We start from the raw sequence: 26,584 nt of genomic DNA on the forward strand, positions 1-26,584 counted from the left end.
TCCTGTTCTTCAATCTAGTTGGAGATCTATGCAGTTGTTTGTCTGTATCTGATGTTGAGCAGACCCACTGCCAGAGAATGATTGATCTGACGTACCTCATAAGCTAGATTTTTAAAAATCTTCCCAAATGGGTCTATTGCTCAGCCAAGGTTAAGAACCACTGGATAGGAGGACAAGCATGTTAATAATTGATAGCAGAATCAATACAAAAATCATAAACATGCAGAAGTATATGTGTCTATGCATAGAAAAAAGATTGAAAGAATAAATAAAACACATTAGCAGCAGTTTTCTCTGGGGGTGGAATTACAGGGTTTTGGTTTGGTTTGGTTTGGTTTTGGTTTTGTGTTTTTGAGACAGGGCCCTGCTCTGTTGCCCAGGCTGGATAATATTTTCTTTATTTTCCATATTCTAAAAAGTTTCTTCTCTGAGCCTCAATTACTTTTGAAATCAGAAAAAGAACAACTCCTATTTGATCCTAATAAAAGTAAAGAAGTATTTCATGAATGTCTGTTGTGTCTTCAACCCTGTATGTACAGTGGAGGATACAAAAGACAGGAGACATGGCCTTAGGAAGTTTGCAGTCTAGTCGAACAGGCTCAACCAACATCCATGCAACTCTCTGTGTCAATATGTAATAAAACCCTAAGGTCCTGGCACTAAGCAAGTATAGACATATTGGACTTGTTTGCCTGTCTGCTTTATTTCTGTGTTGGATTGCTAACTGGTATAGAGTCATAGGAGCACCAAGCCTGGTGCCTTACATTTAGTAGACTTTAGTAATCACTTCAGTATTTGTGGAATAAATAAATGCATTGAGAGGGGAGAGATCACTATGAAGCATCAGTGGAGAAAGTGAGATGAGAGGCAGGCCTTAGGAATAAAGAGTAGGATTTGTTTGAGTGGTGGCCACTCCAGGTGGGAAGCCAGATTGGACAAAGACCTGTGGTAGAGATGGGTTTGATGTGAAGAGGGACAGTTTGTCAATGTGTCTGCAAGAAGCCTTGTCTAGCCCAAGAAGCCTTGTCTGCCAAACAAAAAGAACTGAGCAGAGTTGGGTGTGGTGGCTCTCACTGGTAGTCTAGCTAGTTGGGAGATTGAGATGGAAGGATTGCTTGTGCCTAGAAATTCAAGACCAGCCTGGGCAACATAGTCTCTACAAAAAAATTAATGAAAAAGTTAGCCAGTTGTGGTGGTATACACCTGTAGTCCTAGCTACTCAGGAGGCTGAGGAGGGAGGATCCCTTGAGCCCAGGAGGTTGAGGCTGTGATAAGCTATGATGATGCCACTGCACTCCGGCCTGGGATCAGAGGAATCCAGCAGAGCAGTAACCAAAGAGTAAGCCTGGCCCAAGGGTGATAGAAGAAGAAGAGCTTTCAGTTATCCAATAAATATTTTAATATAATAGCATTTCCTGCAAACAGGAAAAGCATCCCCTCCGTTCCCCCTTCGTTTGCATAACACAGTTTTTGGGAATATGTTTTATAGAAGGAGTAAGTTTGTTTCTTTTAAATATATTGGGAGGGAAGAGAAAGCTCATTTAGCAAATACAGAAACTGGCTGGAAAAATAGGATTTTTGTTTCATGTAAAAATATTTGGTATGAGGAACCAGCTATCTTTGCATGACACGTTTCCAAACCCCGAGCAAGGAAGAACACAATTTTCCACTGAGTGTCATGCAGCATATCCAGGAGGGCCTGTGACACCCAGCCCAGAAGGGGCTTGGGCAAACTCGGAGATATCTTGGTTATTCTGAGAATGCGATGGAATGCACTTTGAGGAACGGAGGAAATGTTTTCAAATGTCTGGGAATGATTTTCACCTTCCCCCACACCTCCATCTCAATATCAAGCTCTGACAACCTCTGCAGAGCCCCTGGGGTTGCATAGACTTCACAAAAACACAAGGACTCAAAAAGGCTCATCACAGGCAGCTGAAAACCCAGGCTGCTTTCAAAACTGATCAGAAAACCTCACTAGGCAGTCAGTTCTGACTTCTAGAAACCCTCACCACCATGAAACCCACCCTTTCCAGTTATTCTAAAAACACTTCCTAGTCAGTCCTGAAATAGAAAGCACTGTTGATCCATAGCCCAGTTTCCCGAAAACCAAAAGCTAGACTTTGGTTGTCTCCAAGTGTTTTAAAAGTAAATAGAATACTTTGGGGTTTTTTTGTTTTGTTTTTGAGACAATCTCGAACCATTGCCCAGGCTGGAGTGCAGTGGTACGATCTTGGCTCACTGCAGCCTCCACCTCCCGGGTTCAAGTGATTCTCCTGCCTCAGCCTCCCAAGTAGCTGGGATTACAGGCACTCACCACCACACCCAACTAATTTTTGTATTTTTAGTAGAGATGGGGTTTTGCCATGTTGGCCAGGCTGGTCTCCCACTCCTGACTTCAAGTGATCCACCCACCTTAGCCTCCCAAAGTGTTGGGATTACAGGCATGAGCCTCCATGCCCAGCCAAAAGTAAATAGAATAATTTTGAACCAAGAATTGCGGGGACCAAAAGTTAACCAAAAAGAACCTGACCCCCACCCCATCACATCACATACACACTTGAATGCATGGACAGATAACAGAAAACTCAAATCATCTGTCGCATGGAAATTGCCTGCTCCCCCTCCCCAAAGTATGGAGGAAACGAACTCGGTGACCCCAAAGATGCCAGAGACTCACACAATGAACAAACGATTCTGGCGTCTCTGAAGAATTGACCTGGCATGTGGACTGTGCCCAAGCCCTCGACCATCCCTCATTAACTACTGTCAACTCCACATCTGGTTGTGGCTTTGGAATTCGGAGTTGTCACTCCAGGGAGCAGCACTGGTATTTATCAGGCACTCCAGGCTATCAGCTCAGCTCTTCTTAAACTAAACAATGGAATCAGTTCTTTCAGTCCCTGGGAAGCCCTACAACTACATAAGGTTTGGACCCGCAGGGGTTGCTGTGAGAGGCTGTGCCTTCAGCAGCAGTTTGGGGGTGACATTCTGGACACCCATCTTAGTACCAGATGAGCGCACACTGGGAGGTACCTGAAACCACAAAGCTCCTCCAAAACTAGCTTCTGTTTCTACTAAACGTGGGGACAGAACATCCACAAAGGAAAAAGATGCAGTGTATGTCATGGTTATGAGCATTCACAACTCTTGACTTAAATTCTGTCTCTGTCACTTATAGGGTGAGTACCAGCACATCGGTTTGCCTTGGACTGACCAGTTTTTAAACCAAAAATCCCACATCTCAAGAATCCAGTCAGTCCTGGGCAATCTGAGATGGTTGGTCACCCTAGATGCAAACTGTGCAAACCTGTGCAAGTGAATCTTTGTATTAAGTTCCCGCATTTGCAAACTGGGGATAATAATCCTGCCCATCTCATAAGGTTGTTGTGAAGATTAAATGAATAAAGGGTAGAGTGCTCAGAACAGCCTGACGCCTGTTAAGGAGAGTGTGTGTGTGTGTGTGTGTGTGCGCGCGCGCGTGTGTGTGTGCGCGCGCGCGTGTGTGTGCGCGCGCGCGCATGTATGTGTGTGTCAGAGTGTGTCAGATACCTTGACAGACACAGGGCTTAAATCAACAAGATCCCAGACAGAGCTACTCTTTCAGCTCTTTTGCTTTAATGTTTTGTCAGCTTGGATAAATTACTTAACCTCTTTGAGCCTCATTTTCCCCATCTATAAGATGGGCCTAATACAACCAGTGGGGGGAAGTTTTCATAAAATAAGTCCTGGTACCATGCCTTGTGATTAAAAAAAAAAAAAAAAACACTGAACAAAACTGAACAAATGATAGCTCAGGTGGTTACTGTTATGACTGCTGTTATTAACAGGAGAGAAAGGGTACCTCCCCACCCAGTGGGAGATGGGTAAGTTGGCCTCCTGTTTCCCACCTCAAATACTATGTGTTTAGACCATGAATATGAATATATCAGTGCCTGGACTAAGGTGCTTTCTCTAGAAAAGGATGAAATAAATCACCTGGAGGTGCCCGGACACTTAGACAAGATCCTTTTAGGCCTCTGCTTCTACGATGCTTGCTGCCTGTGTTTGGAGCTAATTATTTTTGGAGAGGAAGAGGGGCAGTGAGACAGCCAGCCTGAGGGCATGTGGGGACCACCACAACCACCTCCCCCATGCACTGACCTATGAGGCATGCAGCACTGATAAATGGCCCTGATGACAAAGCAGGACAGAGGCCTGGCAGTGTGATGCTCACCACTCCTGCCTGTCAACTCCAGGCTGAAGATGCCAACCCCGTTATGACAGACTCACTTGCCAGCCTGTGCCATTTGTATTCCTCATGGCAGTTACTCAGTAGCTGGCATTTATAGGTCTATAAAGAATATAAGGTTATGAAAAACCTGCTTCTAATTTTCCATGCTTTCCCCTACGTCCCATGTTGCAGTTGCCCCCCAAATAATCAGCTACCAGGGTGCAAGGCCTATTAACAGTCCTGAGGTGCACACTTCAATTAAAGTTCTCTCTGCCTTCAGTTTAAATCCTAGCCCTTCCACTTACCAGCTGTGTGACTTTTGGAAAGTTCTTAATCTTTCTGTGCCTTAATTTCTAATTAGTAAAGTGGGAGTATAATAGGACCCTCCTCATAGGGATGATATGAGGATTGAATGGGTTAATAGGAAGCATGTAAAACAGTATGTGGTCTCTGGTGAGGGCACTGTAAGTGTTGGCTGTAATTATGTTACTATTAATTTGTAAGTTGAGATTTGAAGGATAAAAAGATGCAGCCACAGATTCTTACAGACACTAACTCTGTAAACCGATAGGAAAAACATCAGCATTAAAGGAGAGTCATTAACATTAAGTGGAAGAATGTCCACTTCTTCCCTGCCTCCCTCTCACCCTGAAATGGGAACTGTGCAGAGACTAGCCAGTGTGTCTCATGCCTGTTCAGCACTAGGTGATCCATGCCATAGGAACATGTCAGCATCTTTGATAAACCAAGTCAGTGTGCTTGCTTAGGTTGGGATTGGACCATTTGTCACCTGAGCAGACTCTACCTTGAAGGCACATCACGCCTCTCCTGGCTGCACCCTGACAAGCCAAGACAGATTCCAGGTGCCCATGATGGTGGCCTGCATTTTCACATCACTTTCCAGCTTGTTTTGAATTTTTCCTGTCTGGTGTTCATTAACAAGTGAAACAGTGGTGGTTGGAAGGACTAGGGACATTTTCCCAGCAGTTTGGAGGCAGAAGAAAGGGGCTAATGAGGGGAAGCCGTGTGTGGTTGGTGGTAAATGATGTCAGAAATCCACCTGTCCTCTGGGGCGAGGGCCATTCAGCCTCAAGTTCATACTCGGATCTACACTGAATACCAGATGGTGGACTTGCCCAGCTGATGACCTCTTTTACTTCTCAACTGATATTCAGTTCACCTCTGACTACGCAAAAATGCTCATAACTTTTTTCCATGTGCAGTTTCTGGTAGCTATGTGAGCAGCCATATAATTCAGTGCCAGGCAACATGGGTTTTAACTTAGAAGGGGAGAAAAAGTAATCCAAACAAGGAAGAATGTCTTTACCTAATGTCTTTAGGCCAAAGAGCTATTATTTAAGAAGATGCAGGTATGGTGAGTTGAGGTGACACGTAGAACATAATTACCCAAACTGAACTCAGAAAGTTCCTTACAGGAGGTCTGTGCTGAGGACCAGGATGCCTGAGGACTAGAGGAATTCTATGAATAGAAGTTGTATTATTGTTACTTGAGTGTCCTCCAAGTAGCATGATCAGGACTCAATTAGCAGGGATAGGACCTATTTGAGGGTGGGCTCAGGGAGTGCAAGTGGAACTGTTTTGGAAGGCGCTGACTGATGCATTTATTTTTATCTCACACAATAAAGATTTCTAGTGCTTTTCATTAAAGGAGTCACGAAATAATTAGTTATCATATATTTAAACTATATATCTGCTTTCTTTCAAAAAAAAAAAAAGATCAAGGTGGCCCATAACTATTAAAACATATCTAGGCTAACACAATCAGAAGCATAAACAGACTCTAATGAAAGGAGCAAGAAAACAATTAGCTGCTTTTAGAATCTCTCAGGCTCCTTTAGCACACCCAACCACCCCTACCCTGCCAGACCCTGTCCGCCAGTGCTCTTTGCATAGTGCTGAGGATTTAGTGGCGAGCAAGAAAAGCAGGATGTTTACTCCCATGGAAGCTATCTATATTCTGTTGGGAGAAAAGAAACCAGCAATATAATTTCCAAAGAGTGTGACTGGCAGGCAGGGGCAGCAGTTCACTTTGGATTGATGGTCAGGGAGTCTCTGCAAGGAGCTGACTGCGAGCCCTCTGTTGTCAACTTCATTCCTTCTGAAACCTCCTCCCCTCTCCTGTCTTGGCATCAGACTTGGCAATGCCCACTTGTCTCTTACCCCCATGGGCATGGTTTAGGATTACTGAACCCCAGAAGTAGGTAGATGGACTGGCCATCAGGTATCCTGGGTTTATCCCCAGCACTGCCACCAACATGTTGCTCCTCTTGGATCTCACTTCAGATCTGTTCTTTCCCCATTGGTGTCACATAGGACAAAACCTGCCCAGAATCTACCATTCCTGGCACCTGCCATGCACCTGCATCCTTGGAGCTTTTGAATATACCACTCATACTTAGTCTGCTAGACCAATGTCACTCATTTTTCTAGACTCAGCTCAGATTTCATCTCTTCTAAGAAGCCTTCTCCAATTACCCCAAGCAGAATTAGTAGCCCCTTCCTCTGAACTCTCCTGACACTTAGCTCTTACCTCCCTCTCTCTCTCTCTGATAACGTGGCATGGAGGTTTTTCTGTTTTCATGAACCAAGTGCATACACTGTCGTTTTCTTTGCATCCACAGTGTCTAACATTATGCCTTGATGTTAGACAATAATTATGCTAGTTACTGATTACTGAGTTACTATATATTCCAGGTACTGTTTGGCATTTTGTGTGATTCTTTTTTTAAAAGAGATAGATAGGGTGTTGCTCTGTTGCCCAGGCTGGAGTGCAGTAGCCCAGTCATGGCCTACTGCAGGCTTGAACTTCTGGGCTCAAGCAGTCCTCCTGCCTCCGCCTCCTGAGTAGCTGACACTACAAGCATGCACCATCATGCTCAGCTAATTTTTTAAATTTTTTGTAGAATATGGGTCCTGCTATGGGTCTCTAACTCCTGGCTTCAAGTGATCTTTCCACCCCAGCCTATCAAAGCTCTAGGATTATAAGCGTGAGCCACCACACTCGGCCTTTTGTGTGAATCTTTAAACCTCATGGTAAATAAACACTGTGCCCATTTTATGTATGAGAAACAAGGCTCAGAGGAATTAAGGAACTTGTCCAAAGTTGCAGAGCCAGTAGAGTTGCCTTCTTAGGAGACCCTTCCATAAGGCAGACCTGGGATTCACATCCAGATTCTTTAAAAGTGAAAGCATGTGCTTTTTCCTCCGTGCTGTGCCATCTTTCTTAGAAGACCCTCCCATGAGTGTTTATTGAAAAATGTATTTCAATATTATGATTTAAAACCCACTGTAGCAGCATAACCCATCAAAGAAAGGTTATGGTCATTACCCTTCGGTTTTATTACATGCATAATGCTTCTTAAACTCAAAGCAAATAAAATCATATCAAAATTACCAGGGAAATACATGAAAAAAAGATCAGTTTCTTAAGTCGGTCTTCTTGTCATTTTTTTTGGGTGGGGGGGTGGGGGCCTTAAATTGAAGTGCAGGGAAATGGAAAGGGAACTCATGAGCTTGCTAGGAGAAAGGAGAGACTAGCATTGGTATCACAATCGACCACAAGTAATTATGCATTATCAGGGTGGTGTGAGTGAATCCCACAATTCCCAATGCGGTAATTTCAATCAACGGAATACCAAAAGGGTGACAGTTGCTCAGATCAATTCAAGAAATGTTTACTGTATAGCTCTGTGGCCACAACTTGCCCGCAGCTAACCAGCTAGCCAAGGCAGAGCTGATGTGTCTTGACTGGCGGCCTTAAGTGATGTGGGACTCCATGAGCCAACACTTCTCTGGCACTAATGTGAGGAAGCCATCTCAGTCCTGGAGAGAGAGCTCCTACATATTCAAATTTGGTTCTACTGGTGTAATTGTGGAACTAGACTTTTCTCCCCCAACCAGTTAATTCCCATCTCTCTGTGAAATATCCTTGAGTCACAGTTTTCTGGTATAGAAAATATTGCTGCATTTGGATTTAGATTCATTAAATATGTTGTTTGGATGGGGTATTTAGGTTTTAAAATATTGTCCCTCAATTAAATATTTTTTAAAATTAAAATGTTTAGCCTAATTGGTCAGTTAAATGTTCTCTTGAGGTCAATAACCCAAAACTCATTAAACATATAGTTCCATGCCTTGTTCATGGTTCAGGTCCCTTAGCTTGAAAAGCCTGAGTACAGAGATGGTATGGTGTTTACACTGAGATGCTATAGTCCAAGGGGGGTACTTTCCCTGGGCAGAAACACAGATGGCCTGAGTCATCTGATTAGTGTAGATAGCCAATTTAGATAATTCACCCCTGATACGGTTTGACTGTGTCCTCACCCAAATCTTGTGTTGAATTGTAGCTCCCCTAATTCCCACATGTTGTGGGAGGGACCCAGGTGGAGATCCATGAATCATGGGGGCAGTTCCCCCATACTGTTCTCATGGTAGTGAATAAGTCTCACAAGATCTGATGGTTTTATAAAGGGGAGTTCCCCCACACAAGCCCTCTTGCCTGCCGCCATATGAGACGTCACTTTGCTCCTCCTCGTCTTCTGCCATGATTGTGAGGCCTCCCCAGCCAGGTGGGACTGTGTGTCCATGAAACCTCTTTTTCTTTATAAATTACCCAGTCTTGGGTATGTCTTTATTGGCAGTGTAAAAATGGACTAATACAACCCCATGCTCTTTCATTAGCAAAAGTCGTTCTTTCATTTAAAAGTCATACACTGAGCACCTTCTATATGCCAGTCATTGTCTTTGGCACTGGAGATAAAACAATTAACAAAGCAGAACCTTAATCCCTGCCCTTTGGAACTTGCATTCCATAGAGAGAAAATAAGCAGGGGTAGGATGTGCCAGAAAAGAAGCCGCTGTTTAAATCAGTTGGTCAGAGAAGAGGGATTTTAATCAGAGGCCTGAAGGAGATGCAGGAACAAACTGGATGGGAATCTGGGGAAGGCATATCTGAGGCAGCAGGGGCAGCAGCAAAGTGCAGAGGCCCTGAAGAAGTAGGAACATGGTGGGCAAGTTTGAGGACTAGCAGGAGGGCTGTATGAGCAAGGGATGGAGAGGAAGTCAGAAGTCACAACAGACAGAAAATATAGGGCCGTATAGATCGTTGTAAGGACCTTATGCTTTAGTAAAGTGGAGAGCCATTATGAAAAGATCACTGTGGCTGTTCTGTTGAGAATAGATGGGCAGGCAACACAAGTATGGAAGCAAGACTCCTCTTGGGAGACTGTTGGGATAATCCAGGCACTGATGATGGTGGCTTGGACCAGTATGGTGGCAGTAGCCATGATGAAAAGTAGTTGGATTCTGAATATTTCATGCTGGATTGTATTTGGGGTATCCAGAGAAAGAAAGAAATCAAGGATGAATCTGAGATTTTTGGCCTGAATGACAGATAAGGAGCTATTTAGTAACACAGGAACATGTGGGAAGAGCTGGTTTGGCAGGGAGGATGAAAGTGTTAAGTTTGAGCTGCCCATTAGACTTCTAAGCGATGACATGGAATGGGCAGTTTGATATGAGTCTAGGGATCAGGGAAGCCATATAAGGGGAGAAAGCGTGGAACCCACAGCCTGGCTTCAGAGTCTAGCTCCACCTCTAAACTCGGACAAGGCCTTTCTCCCTTCTAGTGTCCATATCTTCATCTGTGAAGTGAGGTGGTATAACTAACAGGACAAGTGGGAGGCTTAAATGAGACCACATCCGTAAAGTATAATACATTAAAAAAGATCAATAGATATGAGCTGTCTTCTGCCAGACTGCCTTCTTGGCTGCCATAGATTTGTAGGCAAGAGACCGTGATCGATAATATGGATCAGGGAAGGCCTGGAAGCGATGGGAACATTTCCCTGGGCGGTTTTTGAGTTTAAAAAAAAAAAAAATTGTTGGTATGGTTAAGATGCAGTGGGGTAGAGGCTGGAGGGCTAGACCAGGGGCAGAGGGATAGGCCAGGGTTGGTTGCAAAGCCATGGAGATGTGGTGTCAGGAGGACCAGCTCCAGGGTTTGGCCATGGAGATGGAGTTGGGGGCTGAGCACACATTACTGAGGCCCATACTCACCCAAGTGCTCAGGGAGAGCCCATTTCAGTCTCCCAGTGACCATCTCCTTCCTGACAGCACAGTCTCCCAGCCTGGCCCCAGGAACCCCACCTCAAGCAAAGTTTCAGAATCACTCATCCCATTCAGTAGAGCAGCTAATGCCTAAAACCCAGCTGCTGGCAAGGAGACTTACTTCCCTACAGAGTCCCCTAATCTTGATTCTCGCTGCCTGAAAGAAAGAATACATAAATTAGGACTGAGTGTCTCCCTTTCTCATTAAATAATAGCTATGGGCCAGCCATTAGTGCTCTCATGGGTGAAAGAAATACAGTTGAAAAATTAGTCTCATTTTTGGGCTTGGATCAGAAATGGGGCCAGGGCAAATAATTATAGGAAAGCCATCTTTAGGGGTCATCTCCCCTCTGCATGCACACACACACACACACACGCACAAACACTGGGTAGGGAGGAAGACTGGAGAAAGAGGAAAGGGTAGTGTTGCATTCTAGAGGACTGAGAAAGAAAAATGGGTCTGATCTACTTGTGTTGGCAGTTTTTTTAATTACCAGAGATTAGAATGTGCCATCTCTGGAGCTAGAGCTGGCTTGCAGATGTTTTGTTTGGACCACACAGTGTTTTTAAGATTTTCGAATCTTAAAATCTTGCTACCATCTAAAAAATCAAGAGATTTTACATTGAAAACTAGATTTTTGCTTCCAAATTTCTCCAGCGACACTGGGCCAGCCTTTTTAACAGGGAAGGGTGGAGCAGCCACTGTGTCCTTAAGTCGAGCAGCACTGCTCACCATGGTCCCCAATGGCCTTCCTTCCCTCATTCTCTCACCTGACGAGCATATGAATTTGCAAGCTCTTGTTTGAAGTCAGATCAGACTGGACAATTAATGAACCCAAAGTGAGAGTTGACTCAATGTTTGCTAATGCAACAGTGAACCAAGAGAAAGAATTTACAGAAAGTTGGAGAGATCAAAGGGAGGTCGTATGGCTGGATGATGTTGGTGAGTATTGAGGTTCACTTTGTGAACAACTCTTATTCTATTATAAGTGGGTAAGTTCAGCATCAGAAAGGAGCTCTTCACGGGAACCCAGATCACGCTGCCCTGTTGGGTGACCTTTGCAGAGGATGCCCTATCAGAACGTCTGTGAATCACATCTGAGTTCCCTCCTGTGTCTCGTCTCCAACTCTCATTAGCAGTGAACTCAGAAGTTTTGCAGAAAGGAGATTCATTTTCTTTTCTTATCCCCCCTCCAACCCCAAAAGAGACAAAAATTCTGGCATTGAGTATTAACATTCTTATATTAAGACAGATTTACCTCTACTCACTTTGATAAAAGAGCTCAGGATCTCCCAAGAAAGCTGATTTTTCAGAATTGCTCATTTGAACAGACAGACAGCACCTCCAAAGCTTGTGGTTTGGTTGAAAAGGGGTTTTCTGTGTTCCTTGTATTCATCCTTCAAGTTCATGGCCATCACCCATCACCACCTGAGAGTACTTAGTGCTCAGAGTAACTGAAAGGAAGCATAAATCCTCCTTGCTTTGAACACAACCCAGGGTTCACCGTATGTTCTTGTCCTGGCCAATGCTAATCAGCTCTTCCCCGCTTCTTCCATCTTTAATGCTTGTAAATCAAGCTGCCCCAGTATTAGTCACCACAAAAGAGATAATTAGTAAGTACAAGCTGCTACCTTCATAGATCACTCTGTCTCTGGCTCAAGCTAAGCCAAGAGACTGGAGAAAGCTAACATTACACAGTATGAGTTGCATTAGCAGAACCTTTATTACACAAAGCACATGAGTCTGAATACTTAAATCAAGAATCTGCACCCTCCCCAGCTGTTGTAAGAACAGCTGTGATATGAGACCAAAGGAAAGGCTACTTACCTACCTTATGAGGTTTTCCTTTCCTGGACTCAAAAACTTATCTTTAGAACCCCAAGAATTTGAAAGTGCAATGGTTTCTTAATGGCATAATCTTGGGATTCAGATATTTTTAAAATACTGTAACCCCCATTGATGGGGCAGCAGAGAAAGGTGCCACTTTCTTTTACTAGGACATGCTGTGTCCTCCCAACAAAGCCATGGCTTGTACCTTTGCCAGCCATTTGTCCAGCTGGAAAATAACGTTACTATTCTGGCAGGGCACATGGTCAAGAGCATTGCTGCCTCCTCAGAAAAGACCATTTCCAGACCAGCTAGGAACTTCCTTTCCATGCACTGCTAATCAGATACTACCAGCCTGCCTGGAAGTGTTTCATTCAAGTATTTGTTACTTTGGAGCCGCTCAAATGCAAGTTGGCTTTTATTTTTTCCATCATACAGTGTTTCACCAATTTTTGAGTTTCCCAGATCAACCTCTTCACTATTTTTAAACAGAATGATTCCAAGCCAATGCAGCTAATCGGTACAGTAAAACCTCACGAATTCAAGCCAGGAATTTGAATTCTTCCAGCTGAGGACAAGCACTAGCAGTGTAAGTTGGAGGCCTGTTTTCTCATCTAGAAGATGAGGACATAAGGTTGTATAACCAAACTCCTTTTCTACTAATATTAAAACCACATTTCATCTAATCTAAGATGCCACTGACCATGAGAGATATGTTCATATAACAGCAAAGAAGATGACATTTTAAAATGTGCCATCAGTTAAATAATCCCCAAACACCAAAGATATCCCCATGATGCATAGATTGGTGAACTAGACTCTTGTGGCTTTGAAATCCATTCAGATGAATTTGGCAGCTTCTCCTGCCCTTGGTTGTGTTGCTTGGCATGAAATAGGCAATCCTTTTTGAATGTTCTCAATAACAAAATGTAACACCACTTTTAATTCCCTTGGGTGCATCTTTCTAAGCAGATAAAACATTTGCTTGTCCCTTTGCAAGAAAACACAGAATTGTGATTCTGCTTCTAACAATGAATATGTACTTCATCAATATCCAATTGTTCTGTTTTTGAGGCTTTCTATAACTTTTCATTTTAGTACTGAATCATTACATTCAAATGGCAATTAAACTCAATGGTGTAATACCAAGTATGTAGGCAACTCAATGGAAGTGATAAGGGGTACTCGTGCAACTGGGTTTGCAGTGCTGGGATGGTGGCATCTGCATCATGACTGCCACCTGGCAACAGAAACTTCACAACCCCATCAATCACACATGCATCCTGATTTTAGACATGTTAAAGCATGAAAAGAGCATCTTAGGATGGACAAAATATGGAAATAGCTACAATCTCATGAGAACTGCTTGTAGTCATGTAGATACCATGACGACTTTAATGAATTTGCATTCTAGTACTTTTGGCAAAAAGTACTAAACCCCTGATAAGACTTAATGTCTATCAAACCTCACAGCAATCCAGAAAGTATATGCAAATTTGGAAGTTTAGCCAGGTAAATATAATTTCCCTAGATTACCCAGCTATGTAAATTTCAGAGCAAGGATTTAGATCTAGACAATAGGACCTTCCATCTTGCCATTTCTATGATTCTATGGGCAGTAAAAATCATGTGTGCATATCACGGTAGACTGACCTTTGATTTCATCTACTTTCAAAAACATGAAGCATCCCTGAAGTAGGATCTCAAAGGGCTATTTAAAATAGCTCAATCATATAGGGTTTTGAGTAATGAATTGATAAGAATTTATAATTAACACATCCATTATATGCAAATGGACACTTCTTAAAGGGGCTCGTGATATGATTTCTGCCTTCACAACTGTGGAAACTGGAGTGGTTACCTGTAGCTACCCTCCCCACAGTGCAGTGAGATAGTTAAATCACCATTTCCTGACCAAAACCTAGCCTGTGCGCTGCAATGACTTGCCGAGTGGCAGTGTTCATGTTCATGGCAAAATATGGACCTAGATCAGCTCCAACCTTGGTCTTCTGAGCCTCAAGAATGTTCTTTTTCAACTTCTTTCTATTGCACCAATAACTTGCTTTTCTCACAAAGTTTGGTTTTTGTGGAGTTTTTTGGATTTTTTTTTTTTATAGCATGGATAGTGAATGGGTAGAGACAAATATGTTTTTGCTAAAAACCACAAAAGCTGTTTTACTCTCTTAATGGTAGACAACATGGCAATGAATGACACTTCTCAGATCATGGGAGCCCCCAACACCAGGGAGGCCCTCCCAGACCAGCTCAGAGAAAGAGAATGGAAGCCACCAAGCTGCCACTAGAGGATAGCAATGCTGAACTCACTCCTGTGGCTTTGTGGTGAGGGTGATTCTGTTTGCATGAACAGTTAAATATGGAATCTGGGAGGAGCTTTATATTTACGTTCAGTGCTGTGGGAACAAAATCCAAAAGAAGAGTGAGAGTGTGACTAAGGGCTTTCATGGTCAAAATAAACACCAGCAAGCAGGAATTGCCAAATAGTTGAACATTGCCAGCCTCAAACCCTAGTCATGTAGACACCATGGCGACCTGAATACATTTGCATTCCAGCAGCCAATGTAGAGATTGCTTTAAGAGAATGCAGTAGGCGTCTGTAAAAAATCTCAAATTATTAATTCACTTGGTTGGCAAATGTATATTGAGTACCGACGTGTGAAAAGGGAAGAGAGGATATAGCGGCAGGCAAATCAAATTCCAAGTTCAACAAGCCTATTATACATTCTTCAGTTGTATTTGAAGAGGGCTGACTGAGGAATGGCAGCAGAGCCAAAGCTCTTCTTCACCTCCCCGCTGGTTCTGTTTCAGCTGTAAAGGTGCCTCCCACTACGGCCTGACCAAAGACAGGAAGAGGCGCTCACAAGATGGCTGTCCAGACGGCTGTGCGAGCCTCACAGCCACGGCTCCCTCCCTAGAGGTTTCTGCAGCTGCCACCATCTCCTTAATGACAGACGAGCCTGGCCTAGACAACCCTGCCTACGTGTCCTCGGCGGAGGACGGGCAGCCAGCAATCAGCCCAGTGGACTCTGGCCGGAGCAACCGAACTAGGGGTGAGTCAAATGGGTGGTTGTCCGGGAATGGGCTCCTTGGCTTGCGATTGCCCTCTGTGGAATACTTACTGTGGAAAGTTCTAGAAATGTTTTTTAAGGGGAAATCGTTCTGGTAGTTTTGGCAGGAACCCAATGTCCAATTCGCCAAAGTGAAATGAAACCGCAAGTACCTCCAATCATTAAAACTGTGTGTAATCTGACTTGGTGAAAGGGGCTGAAACTAGACCTAATGATTCATCACTCCTGCAGTGTCAGTAATTTTTCAGCCATGCTGCTCAAGAAAAGTGGTATTGTATTCAGTTCAGCCCAGAAACAAAAAAGAAAAGCAGGATTTTAAGCACGTTGTACATATTTCACTGTAGAAAACTTAAAAAATACAGGTAAGCAAATTCTACAATCCTACCACCCAGAGGTAGTCACTGTTAATGTCTTATTGTGTATATCTTATCAGATATGTACATAAATGATTATTTCTATTAAATCATAACTACTGTTCCTCCTGTCGCTATTCCTCAGCACGGCCCTTTGAGAGATCCACTATTAGAAGCAGATCATTTAAAAAAATAAATCGAGCTTTGAGTGTTCTTCGAAGGACAAAGAGCGGGAGTGCAGTTGCCAACCATGCTGACCAGGGCAGGGAAAATTCTGAAAACACCACTGCCCCTGAAGGTAAATGAACTCCCCATAAGGCTGGATGGACATGGGCTGGGCTTCCAGGGGGACTTCAGGGATGACGCAATCTGATCACCTTCCACCTTCTGTGACCCCTCTCTTCCCAAGGGTATACAATATTTTTTACTTTGATTAGCCTACTTCTCACGTATGTAGCTAAAGGCAGAAAGTATTATCATCTTTTTACATAGATTGAAGAAAAAAGTGTTGAAACCCTCACCTTCAGGTGCTAGTACCATTATGCATATGAGGAAGAATAATTATAATTAATGAGTGAAAAACATTTAAAACAATCACTGGCACATATAATAAATGCAATATATATATTCGCTCTCCTTACTCTTTCAACTACATTTGAGGTGTGGTGCTGAGTGTTTTACATGCATTTCCTCATTTAAGCCTCACAACAACCCTATGAGGTAGCTACTATTATTCCTCTTTTTTTTTTTTTTTTTAGACAGAGTTTTGCTTGTCGCCCAGGCTGGAGTGCAACGGCGGCGTGATCTCGGCTCACTGCAACCTCTGCCTCCTGGGTTCAAGCGATTCTCCTGTCTCAGCCTCCCAAGTAGGTGGGATTACAGGCACCCACAACCACAACCAGCTATTTTTTATATTTTTTAGTAGAGATGGGGTTTCTCCATGTTGGTCATGCTAGTCTCGAACTCCTGAACTCAGGTGATCCACCCACCTCGGCCTCTCAAAGTGCTGGGATTACAGGCATGAGCCACCGCACCCGGCGCCACTCCTATTCCTGTTTTACAGATGAGGAAACTGTGGCACAGAGAGGTTACTTAGGTTGCTCAAATTACCTTGCTAAACCTTGAATCCAGGTAACATGGCTGTAGAATTCATGCAAAGGAAGCTATTGAGTCTTAGATCCCATATGTTTTCCCCAATATAAGTGGAGCTGAGGAAATACTGTCCTACTGTCTTTGCATTTTATGTTAGAACTTTAGAGTAGTAGTAACAGCTTTTTTAAAAAATTGAGCTCTTTCTGCATGCACATAGTGTTTTAAGTCATTTAGATGTGACAATAATGTTAAGGGGATAGGACTATCATTCCCATTTTACAGATGAGAAAACGGAGACCTAGAGGGATTAGGTAACTAGCCCAGTCACCCAGCTAAAAAATGGCAGAACCAAGATTTTAAATCAGGTCCTCTGGTTCCAGAGCCTACTCTCTTAGCTCCTGGGTTATACTGCCCTCTACTCTTGGGAGTTGGGAGGCAGAAACCAAACCACTGTATGTATTATGCCCTCAAAATTCATGAGCAGCCTTATCAGACCTTTTCTTGTATACTTATTCATGATTGCCTCTCACCCTGCACGTACATGCTGCATGCTCTAACAGCTCTCATCTTATTACAGTCCTATAAATGCTGTACATCTTTCTTTCACCTCCCTTCCATTATCCAGCCTGCACTCCCACTCTCCTTTCAGCTGGCATTCACGTTCCTTCTTCCAGGTTTAGTGTAAGACTTTGCCTCCTCCTGGAAACCTCACTCCCTCAACCCCCTTTTTAGGTGTTTTTGAAGCACCCGTATCAGCGATGATCATGTTTCATGTAACTGTACCTCAAAGTGCAGGGATTATTTTTCTGAATCTTTGTTCTTAAGGCCTAGCACAGTGTCTGGCACATAAGTGTCCACTAAATGTCTGTGCAATGGCTAAATGAAAAGATTAGAACTTCCTTTCCACCAGTCTCTTCCTCTTATTAAAGACTCTTCAATTCCACTCCATGTAAAGTTCTCTACTACTTGGGCCAGATGTGGTGGCTTACTCCTGTAATCCCAGCACTTTGGGAGGCTGAGGCAGCCATATCACCTGAGGGTGGGAGTTTGAGACCAGCTTGGCCAACACAGTGAAACCCCATCTCTACTAAAAATACAAAAATTAGCCAGGGCATGGTGGCGGGCACCTGTAATCCCAGCTACTTGGGAGGCTGAGGCGGGAGAATTGCTTGAACCTGGGAGGCAGAGGCTGCAGTGAGCTGAGATTGTGTCACTGCACTCCAGCCTGGGTGACTCCATCTCAAAAAAAAAAAAAAAAGTTATCTTGAAAAAGATTTATTTGCATATTTATTACAAAAACATTTATAAAACAGATTATTATATGTAAGGCACCGGCCTAGGTGCTGTCATTTTATATAAAGAATATAAAATGTAGTTCTTGGCATCAAGGGGTTTATTCAAGACTAAAATATAATAAAATAAAAGCATACCTCGTTTTTATTTTTACAAATTGAAAGCTTGTGGTCACCCTGTAGCCAACAAGTCTGTTTGCTCCATTTTTCCAAAAGCGTGTGCTCACTTCATGTCTCTGTGTCACATTTTGGTAATTCTTGCAGCATCTCAAACTTTTTCATTATTATATCTGTTATGGTGACATGTGATCAGTTATCTTTGGCGTTACTATTGTAATTGTTTTAGCGTGCCACGAGCCATGCCCTTATAGGTCAGTAAATTTAATAATTGTGTGTTCTGACTGCTTCACTGGCCGTTTCCCCACGTCTCTCTTCTTGGGCCTCCGTATTCCCTGATACATAACAGTATTGAAATTAAGCCAATTAGTAACCCTACAATAGCATTTGAGTATTCAAGTGAAAGGAAGAGCCACATGTCTCTCACTTTAAATCAAAAACTAGAAATGAACCTTAGTAAGGAAGGCATATTGAAAGCTAAGGTAGGCTGAAAGCTAGGCCTCTCGTGCCAAACAGCCAAGTTATTAATGCAAAGGAAAAGTTCTTGAAGGGAATTAAAAGTGCTACTTCCAGTGAACACATGATTTACAAAGCGAAACAGCCTTATTGCTGATATGGAGAAAGTTTGAGTAACCTGGATAGAAGAACAAAACAGCCACAACATTCCCTTAAACCAAAGCCTAATCCAGAGGAAGGTCCTAACTTTCTTTGATTCTGTGAAGGCTGAGAGAGGTGAAGAAGCTAAAGGAGAAAAGTTGGAAGCTAGCAGAGATTGGTTCATGAGGTTTAAGGAAAGAAGCCATCTCCATAACATAAAAGTGCAAGGCAAAGCAGCAAATGCAGATTGTAGCGAAGCAGCAGATGCTGATTGTAACGAAGCAGCAAATGCTGATTGTAGAAGCTGCAGCAGGTTTTCCAGAAGATCTTGCTAAAATCATTGAAGGTGGCTCCACTAAGCAGATTTTCTTTTTTTTTGAGACGGAGTCTCGCTCGCTCTGTAGCCCAGGTTGGAGTGCAGTAGCATGATGTCAGCTCACTGCAACCTCTGCCTCCTGGGTTCAAGTGATTCTCTTGTCTCAGCCTCCCAAGTAGCTGGGATTACAGGCGTGCACCACCACGCCCGGCTAATTTTTTGTATTTTTAGTAGAGACAGGGTTTCGCCATGTTGGCCAGGCTGATCTTGAACTCCTGACCGCAGGTCATCCGCCTGCCTCGGCCTCCCAAAGTGCTAGGATTACAGGTGTGAGCCACCGCACTCAGCCAACAGATTTTCAATGTAGATGATACAGCCTTATATTGGGAGAAGATGCTATCTAGGACTTTCTTAACTAGAGAGAAGTCAATGCCTGGCTTCAAAGCTTCAAAGGACAGGCTGGCTCTCTTGTTCGGGGCTAATACAGCTGGTGATTTTAAGGTGGGGTCCAGTGCTCATTTATCATTTCAAAAATCCTAGGACCCTTAAGAATTATGCTAAATCTACTCTGCCTGTGCTTTCTCCATGAAACAACAAAGCCTGGATGGCAGCACATCTTTTTACAGCATAGTTTACTCAATATTTTAAGCCCACTGTTGAGGCCTCTTACTCAGAAAGAAAAGTTCCTTTCAAAATATTGCTACTCATTGATAATGCATCCTAGTTACCCAAGTACTTCGATGGAGACGCAAGAGTAATGATGTTTTCATGCCTGATAACACAATATCCATTCTGCAGCCCGTGGATCAAAGAGTAATTTCTACTTTTAAGTCTCATTATTTAAGAAATAAATTTCGAAAGGCTATAGTTGCCATACATAGTGATTCCTCTGATGGATCTGGGCAAGGAAAATTGAAAACCTTCTGGAAAGGATTCACCCTTCTACATGCCATTAAGAACATTAGTGATTCATGGGAAGAGGTAAAAATATCAACATTAACAGGAGTTTGGAGGAAGTTGATTCTAATTCTCAAGGATGACTTTGAGGGGTTCAAGACTTCAGTGGAGAAAAGTAACTATAGATGTGGTGGAAATAGCAAGAGAACTAGAATTAGAAGTGGAGCTTAAAGATATGACCAAATTCCGGGAGGCTGAGGCAGGAGAATGATGTGAACCTGGGAGGCGGAGCGCAGTGAGCCGAGATCGCACCACTGCACTCCAGCCTGGGCGACAGAGCAAGATTCCGTCTCAAAAAAAAAAAAAAAAAAAAGATATGACCAAATTGTTGCAATCTCATAATAAAACTTGAATGAATGTAGAGGCGCTTCTTACGGATGAGCAAATAAAGTGGTTTCTTGAGATGGAAACTACTTCTGCTGAAGATGCTGTGAACATTGTTGAAACGACAACAAAGGATTGAGAATATTACATAAACATAGTTGATAAAACATCAAGGTTAGTAGAGGATTGACTCTAATTTTGAAAGAAGTTCTACTGAAGTTTAAATGCTATCAAACAGCATTGCATTCTACAGAGAATCTGCATAAAAATCTTTCACGAGAGTCAGTTGATGTGGCAAACTTCATTGTTGTCTTATTTTAAGAAATTGCCAAGCCACTCCCAACCTTCAGCAACCACCACTGTGATCAGTCAGCAGCCATCAACATCAAGGCAAGATTCTCTACCAGCAAAAAGATTACAACTAGCTGAAGGCTCAGATGATCGTTAAACAGCATGTTTTAGCAATAAAGTATTTTTAAATTGAGATATGTACATTTTTAAAAACATGCTATTGTACACTTGATAGACTAGAGTACAGTGTAAACATAACTCTTATAACCACAGAGAAACCAAAAGACTCACTTTCTTATAGCAGTCTGGAACCAAACCCACAATATCTCAGAGGTATGCCTGTACTATGAAGAATGAAGTATAAATTAATGACCATAGCAGCCATAGGGGACAGTGTAATCCGTGTGACTTGGATGGATGTTGGGATGCTGACTGTGTGTTGGAAAATGCATTCAAGTAGCTTAGCTCAATGCCAGCATATAGTAAACTCTCAGTTAATAATTATTATTATATCCTTTAGTCCTTGAGTGAGGACATAATATTGAACAAATTATTTTCTTTCCAGACCAATACAGAAGATGAGGTGAAGGTGAGATCATAGTGTGTCCTGATTATTATTTAGGAGTCTGTACTTGATTTGGGGGTAGTGAACACACCTGGGAGCTCTTGTGTAGAGTTGTTGCAGGATTGGAGCCATGTTTCCAGAAGACAGAGATAGCAGCCATGTTCAATGAGTAGGCAGGCTGGAGTGGGAGAGATTGGATTTCCTCAGACACACTAGGAAGCTGTAATTCCAGAATGGAGTGAGGTGTTAAGACTCAGCTAGCCTGGTATCAATGTCGTCACAGCATTTGTGAGGCAACAATGCTTTCAAAATGGCCCGAGGGCCTCACTGCTTCAGCAACTTACAGTTAGCTTCCTGGCATGGTTTATCCATCCTTTTAATGTCAGTAAAGGGACTGGCGCCACTGTTTATCAACTGTGTGACCCTGGCTGGGTTGCTTAATGCTCTAAGCTTCAGCATTTCTTCATCTGAAAAGACAGAGATGGGTCTGGGCATGGTGGCTTACACCGGTAATCCTAGCACTTGGAGGCCAAACTGAGAGGATCTCTTGAGCCCAGGAGTTTGAGACCAGCCTGGGGAACATGGTGAGACTTTGTCTCTACAAAAAATGAAATTAGTGGGACATGGTGGCACACACCTGTACTCCCAGCTTCTTGGGCTGAGATGGGAGGATTGCCTGAGCCCATGAGGTCAAGGCTGCTTTGAGCCAAGATTGTACCACTATACTCCAGCCTGGGTGACAGAGTGAGATCCTGTCTCCAAAAAAAAAAGATTATTGTCATCTATTTCATAGGGTTATTGTGAAGACTAAACAAAAAAATGCATTCAAATACTTTAACTCAATGTCAGCATATAACAAACTCTCAGCTAATAAGATTATATCCTTTAGTCCTTGAGTAAGGACATAATATTGAGCAAATTTTTTACTTTCCAGACCAACACAAGTTTGGCAGTTTAAAAATTCCTTTATCTCTTTAAGGTCACTAGGATCTCATTGGTGTTGCTCTAACATCATTTACAAGTGTGAATGGTATGTCCTTTCAAGCTATCAAATCAAACATTCTCTAGCGGTTTAGGTTTGGTAGTGTGGTTTTTGTAAATCTGTTGGAAAAGATGGTAACAAGGGAAGGGGAATGAGGGAGGGAAAATTGGCTTTTGTGATTATTTCCAAATCTTTCTTTGCTCAGAATGAATTTTTTTCCATTCCCTTGTTATACCAGACATGTTCTAGCAATTGCCTGTGGTATAGCCTACTTAATATAACCAAAGTAGTTTAAACATTAATTGAACTCAATCACCCGAGTACTGTTAGTACCAGGAGCTGACTGCTGAAGCCAGTTACCCCTGCCTTAGGCAGTCACTTCAGTTCAATCAGTATAGAGATTAAGGACCCACATTTACAACATCTTGGGTTTCCTCTGCCCACTCAGTTACTTTGCCCTAACATACTTAGAAATAATTTTAATTCTTTATTGTTCTTAGAGAGTTGAGTACTTATTAATTCATTAGGGAAAATGGACTAAGGTCACGGGTTTTGAAAATGCTCACAAGGAACTAGAAGCAGACCTGCCATGTGAGATCTTTCCAGATGCCATAACGAAAGGAGACTCTTAAGGTGAGGCAGCTGTCAGCACCTACGGAAGACAGAAGCATCTCAGCCCTTTACATTCAAACTTGAGCCTCTAGCTGCTTGGAGGAGCCCCTTTTTCCACCAAGCTAGGTGTGGCTTGTTCCCATCACTTGTTGGTGTCCCCTCTGAACACTTCTATTCAAACTGAAGTGAAAAAAAAAACAATGCCAGTCAGTGCTGCTGGCTCATAGGTCCATAGAGCAAGTCCCTCGTGGGCTCTGGCCTGGCTGTGAACCCCTGGCTCCAGGGATACCTGACAGAGAGTACCGGTCACAAGAACTCTGGGTTCTGACCTGGCTCTCAGGACCACCTAACTTTGGGATGTCCGGTCAGTTACTTCACTCCCCTTCTCTCAGCCTTAAACCTCCTCACTTGTAGGGTTTGACTATCACTGTCAAGCAGCAGGACAATTAGAGCAGCTGTTTTCTGTGTGGTCACAATGGGATGAAAGATGAGAAGAGAGCTAGGAGAGATTTCTTGGGGAAAGCAGATTCATCAGTTTAAAAATACAGTTTGAAAACACCAGCCTAGATGATCTTTGAATCTCCTTGCTCTGAACTCAGTGATTTCAGGCAAACCAGGGATGAACTGCTCAAGGCCACCAACTAGGCCTTGGCCTCTTCCTGATCATGAATCAGGCCTCTTCCATTTGTTAACAACAATGTCTGGTAGAAAGAACTGATGTTCCCCCAAGCCTGAAAAACAGAGTCTTTAAGGAAGAAATTTTCAAAATTATCTGAGAGGGCAAAATGGCAAATTGGTTCTGTTTTTTACCTCTCAATAAGCAAGCGATAAAACTGCAATTCATTCCATTAAAAATGATTCATTCACTTCTATTAACTCAGTAAACTTCAGCTGAAGGCCTCTGCATGCAGAGATATATGTAGAGAACCATGGAACAGCCAGAGTTTATGCCCTCAGGTTTTATGGGCATGATATGAGGTATATAAGAAATGAGTATAAGCTGGGCGAGGTGACTCACACCTGTAATCCCAGCACTTTGGGAGGCCGAGGTGGGCAGATCACCTGGGCTCAGGATTTCAAGACCGGCCTGGACAACATGACAAAACTCCGTCTCCACAAAAAATATAAAAATTTGCCAGGAATGGTGGCATGTGCCTGTAGTCTTAGCTACTTGGGAGGCTAAGTTGGGAAGATCACTTGAGCTCAGGAGGCGGAGGTTGTAGTGAGACACTGCATTCCAGCCTGGGCAACAGAGTAAGACCCTGTCTCAAAAAACAGAAACAAAAACAAAAAGGTAAAAATAACAATAATGGGTTGAGTGCCATGAGAAATAGCTAGAAAGCTTTATAGGAAGTGGGCTGTTTAGAGCAAGGGAAGGAGGAATCAGGGTAGAGTTTAATTGGAAGGGCCTTGAAGGAAAAATTGGGTTTAAGCTCAGGATGAAAAACATTCCAAGCAGAGAAACTTACATTGACACAGAGGCAGGAAAATGGAAAACATGTATGAGGAAAAATGAATAGTTTAGTTTGGCTGACACCGAAGTTTGGCAAGAAGAGTAGTTGGAAAGGTCCATTGGGTGGGTGTCTTAAATAAACACTCTTTGTCCATTTCAGTCTTTCCAAGGTTGTACCACCTGATTCCAGATGGTGAAATTACCAGCATCAAGATCAATCGAGTAGATCCCAGTGAAAGCCTCTCTATTAGGCTGGTGGGAGGTAGCGAAACCCCACTGGTCCATATCATTATCCAACACATTTATCGTGATGGGGTGATCGCCAGAGACGGCCGGCTACTGCCAGGAGACATCATTCTAAAGGTAGAGACTGTGGCTGTGGGGCTACAGCAAGGGGCTTGATATAAAAAAATGCTTCTGAGCAAACAATTGGATAGATGGATGGATGAATGAGGGAAATGGTAAAATAAATGTGGATAGTGACTTTCTATCATTTTATGACTCTCTGAGATTTGTCATTTAATTGAGATCTTTGTTTCTCTCTGTCATGCTCTTTCACTCTCTCCCCCCTTTCTCTCTGTATATAAATATTTATCTGTCTCTATATCATTTTGTCTGTCCACTCTTCTGCCTTCTCCCTTCTAGCTTTTTCCATCTTCCTCTTCATTCCCTTTCTCCACCTCCTCTTTCTTCTTTTATCTCTTTTTTTAAAGAGCATTAATATAAAATAAAACTGGGACATATATTTTCTTAAATTGTTTTTAGAGTAGATTAATAGAACATTTTGTATTTTATTTAATCACAATCATCTACTCTTTGAAAGTCAATTTCCTGTAGTCTTACGGCCCTCCCTGAAAATAAAAGTAATCTCTATGCTAATTCCACCAACCCAGAGACATTCCAGGGGAGACAGGTGTTGGAATAGAATGCTTTGGGTGTTACTGTCCTCAGAGGCTTGGTTAAGGGGAAGGAGGAATTTTCAGAACAGAAAGGATAAAAAGATCTGTTTACCAGACAGAAGTCCAGTGTTTGCCAAAAGTGACAAGAAACCCCTCCCTGCTCGTATATTTTCTATCTGACACTCAGATAACAGTTCTATCCCATCCCTTCTAGGTTGCTGAGGGACCGGCTCCTGTCACATTATGAGCTGTTTCTTTGGCAAACTGATTGGAATAAGAGGAGAAATAACCTAAAGCAGTTTTCACAGAAATGCTGAAATTCCTGCTGGCCTCCGAGGTGGAGCATGAGACAGGGCCCTCGGGGCAGGCCGCAGTACAATCAGCTACACTGTGCACTGCTGCCTCCCAGTTCTAGTGGAAACTATGCTGCCTGGGAGGGTTGCATAACAAAACATTTTGATTCTTGTGGCCTTCAACTGGAGCTTACAAACAAAAGGGCTGCCAGGACTATTTAGCAGGCAACCCTGACTCCCCTGACCTTCTCTGGGCCCAGAGGTGATGGGGGAACCCGGCCCTGCCACCTCAGGTGCTCTCCTCACCTGTGCTTGGACAAAGGTGGTGAGCTTTGCCTTTGCATGAGGGAGCCTCTGGAGCTGCACCAGAGAACAGGTGATTATATCCTCAAGAAAGGCCTTTGTAAAGCCCATTCCAAGCCTTCTCTAACAATTGGTTGCAAATACAAGAAATCTTATCAAACTACAGAAATTCAAGAAAGTTATTTCTCCTCCATGGGCCTCTTTCCTCAAACACAGAGTGCAGCAATTGCTGCGAAATTGTTTTCTTCCAACATAGGGGGCTACAGCCTCCAGGCTGGGCCTGTGTAGCCAGAGAAATTAAAACCAGAAAGCCCCATGCAGTATCAGCCCTACACATCATTAGTGAGGCACAAATGAGAGGGCCGAGCTTAAGCTTGTTTAAGTAGCTTTATAAGGAGATCTGGCCTTTCAATAAAAGAGCCTGGAAACTTCCTTTCATATCAGTTTGTTTGAAACTGTGCAAGGATTTCTTCCTTTTGCTGAGAACACGGGCAAAAAAACCTTGCAGGGGACCACCCTGAGACCTGACACATTCCCATCCGCACACACACAGTATCACACGCACATAAACTCCATCGTGCTCACACACTCAGACCCTCACTCACACACGATCACATCTACATACACACACAGTGGTGAGGACTGGAAGTTCTGGTATGAGTTGACCCAGGGAGAAAAATTCAATTGGAGATTTTTGGGAAGAAAATGTCAACTCGGCTTGGAAGAGCTGTTTAATGCAATCATTTGACTGAGGCAAATGGGAAAAATGCTTTTCTTTTGCCTTTTCCTACCTTATCTTCCTTCCCTCTCTTCCTGCCAGCTAAAAAATAATGACAACAGAAATGAAGGCCAGGATTCTGGGAATAAATATGTGGGCTTGGG

At 43.0% G+C, this 26,584-nt stretch overlaps 1 protein-coding gene across 2 annotated transcripts in view; it reads left to right on the top strand.

The window, feature by feature from the left end:
• LNX1 (ligand of numb-protein X 1) overlaps nt 1-26,584 on the top strand; it is a 112,141-nt gene that overhangs the window by 35,151 nt on the left and 50,406 nt on the right. For both annotated transcript variants that reach the window (XM_003806465.5, XM_055111553.2), the window contains exons 2-4: nt 14,997-15,238; nt 15,755-15,907; nt 24,368-24,570. In XM_003806465.5, the coding sequence (XP_003806513.3) occupies nt 14,997-15,238; nt 15,755-15,907; nt 24,368-24,570 (598 nt within the window). The remainder of the gene's footprint in view (nt 1-14,996; nt 15,239-15,754; nt 15,908-24,367; nt 24,571-26,584) is intronic.

This window comes from Pan paniscus, chromosome 3 (genome assembly GCF_029289425.2).
Source record: "Pan paniscus chromosome 3, NHGRI_mPanPan1-v2.0_pri, whole genome shotgun sequence".
Taxonomy (NCBI): domain Eukaryota; kingdom Metazoa; phylum Chordata; class Mammalia; order Primates; family Hominidae; genus Pan; species Pan paniscus.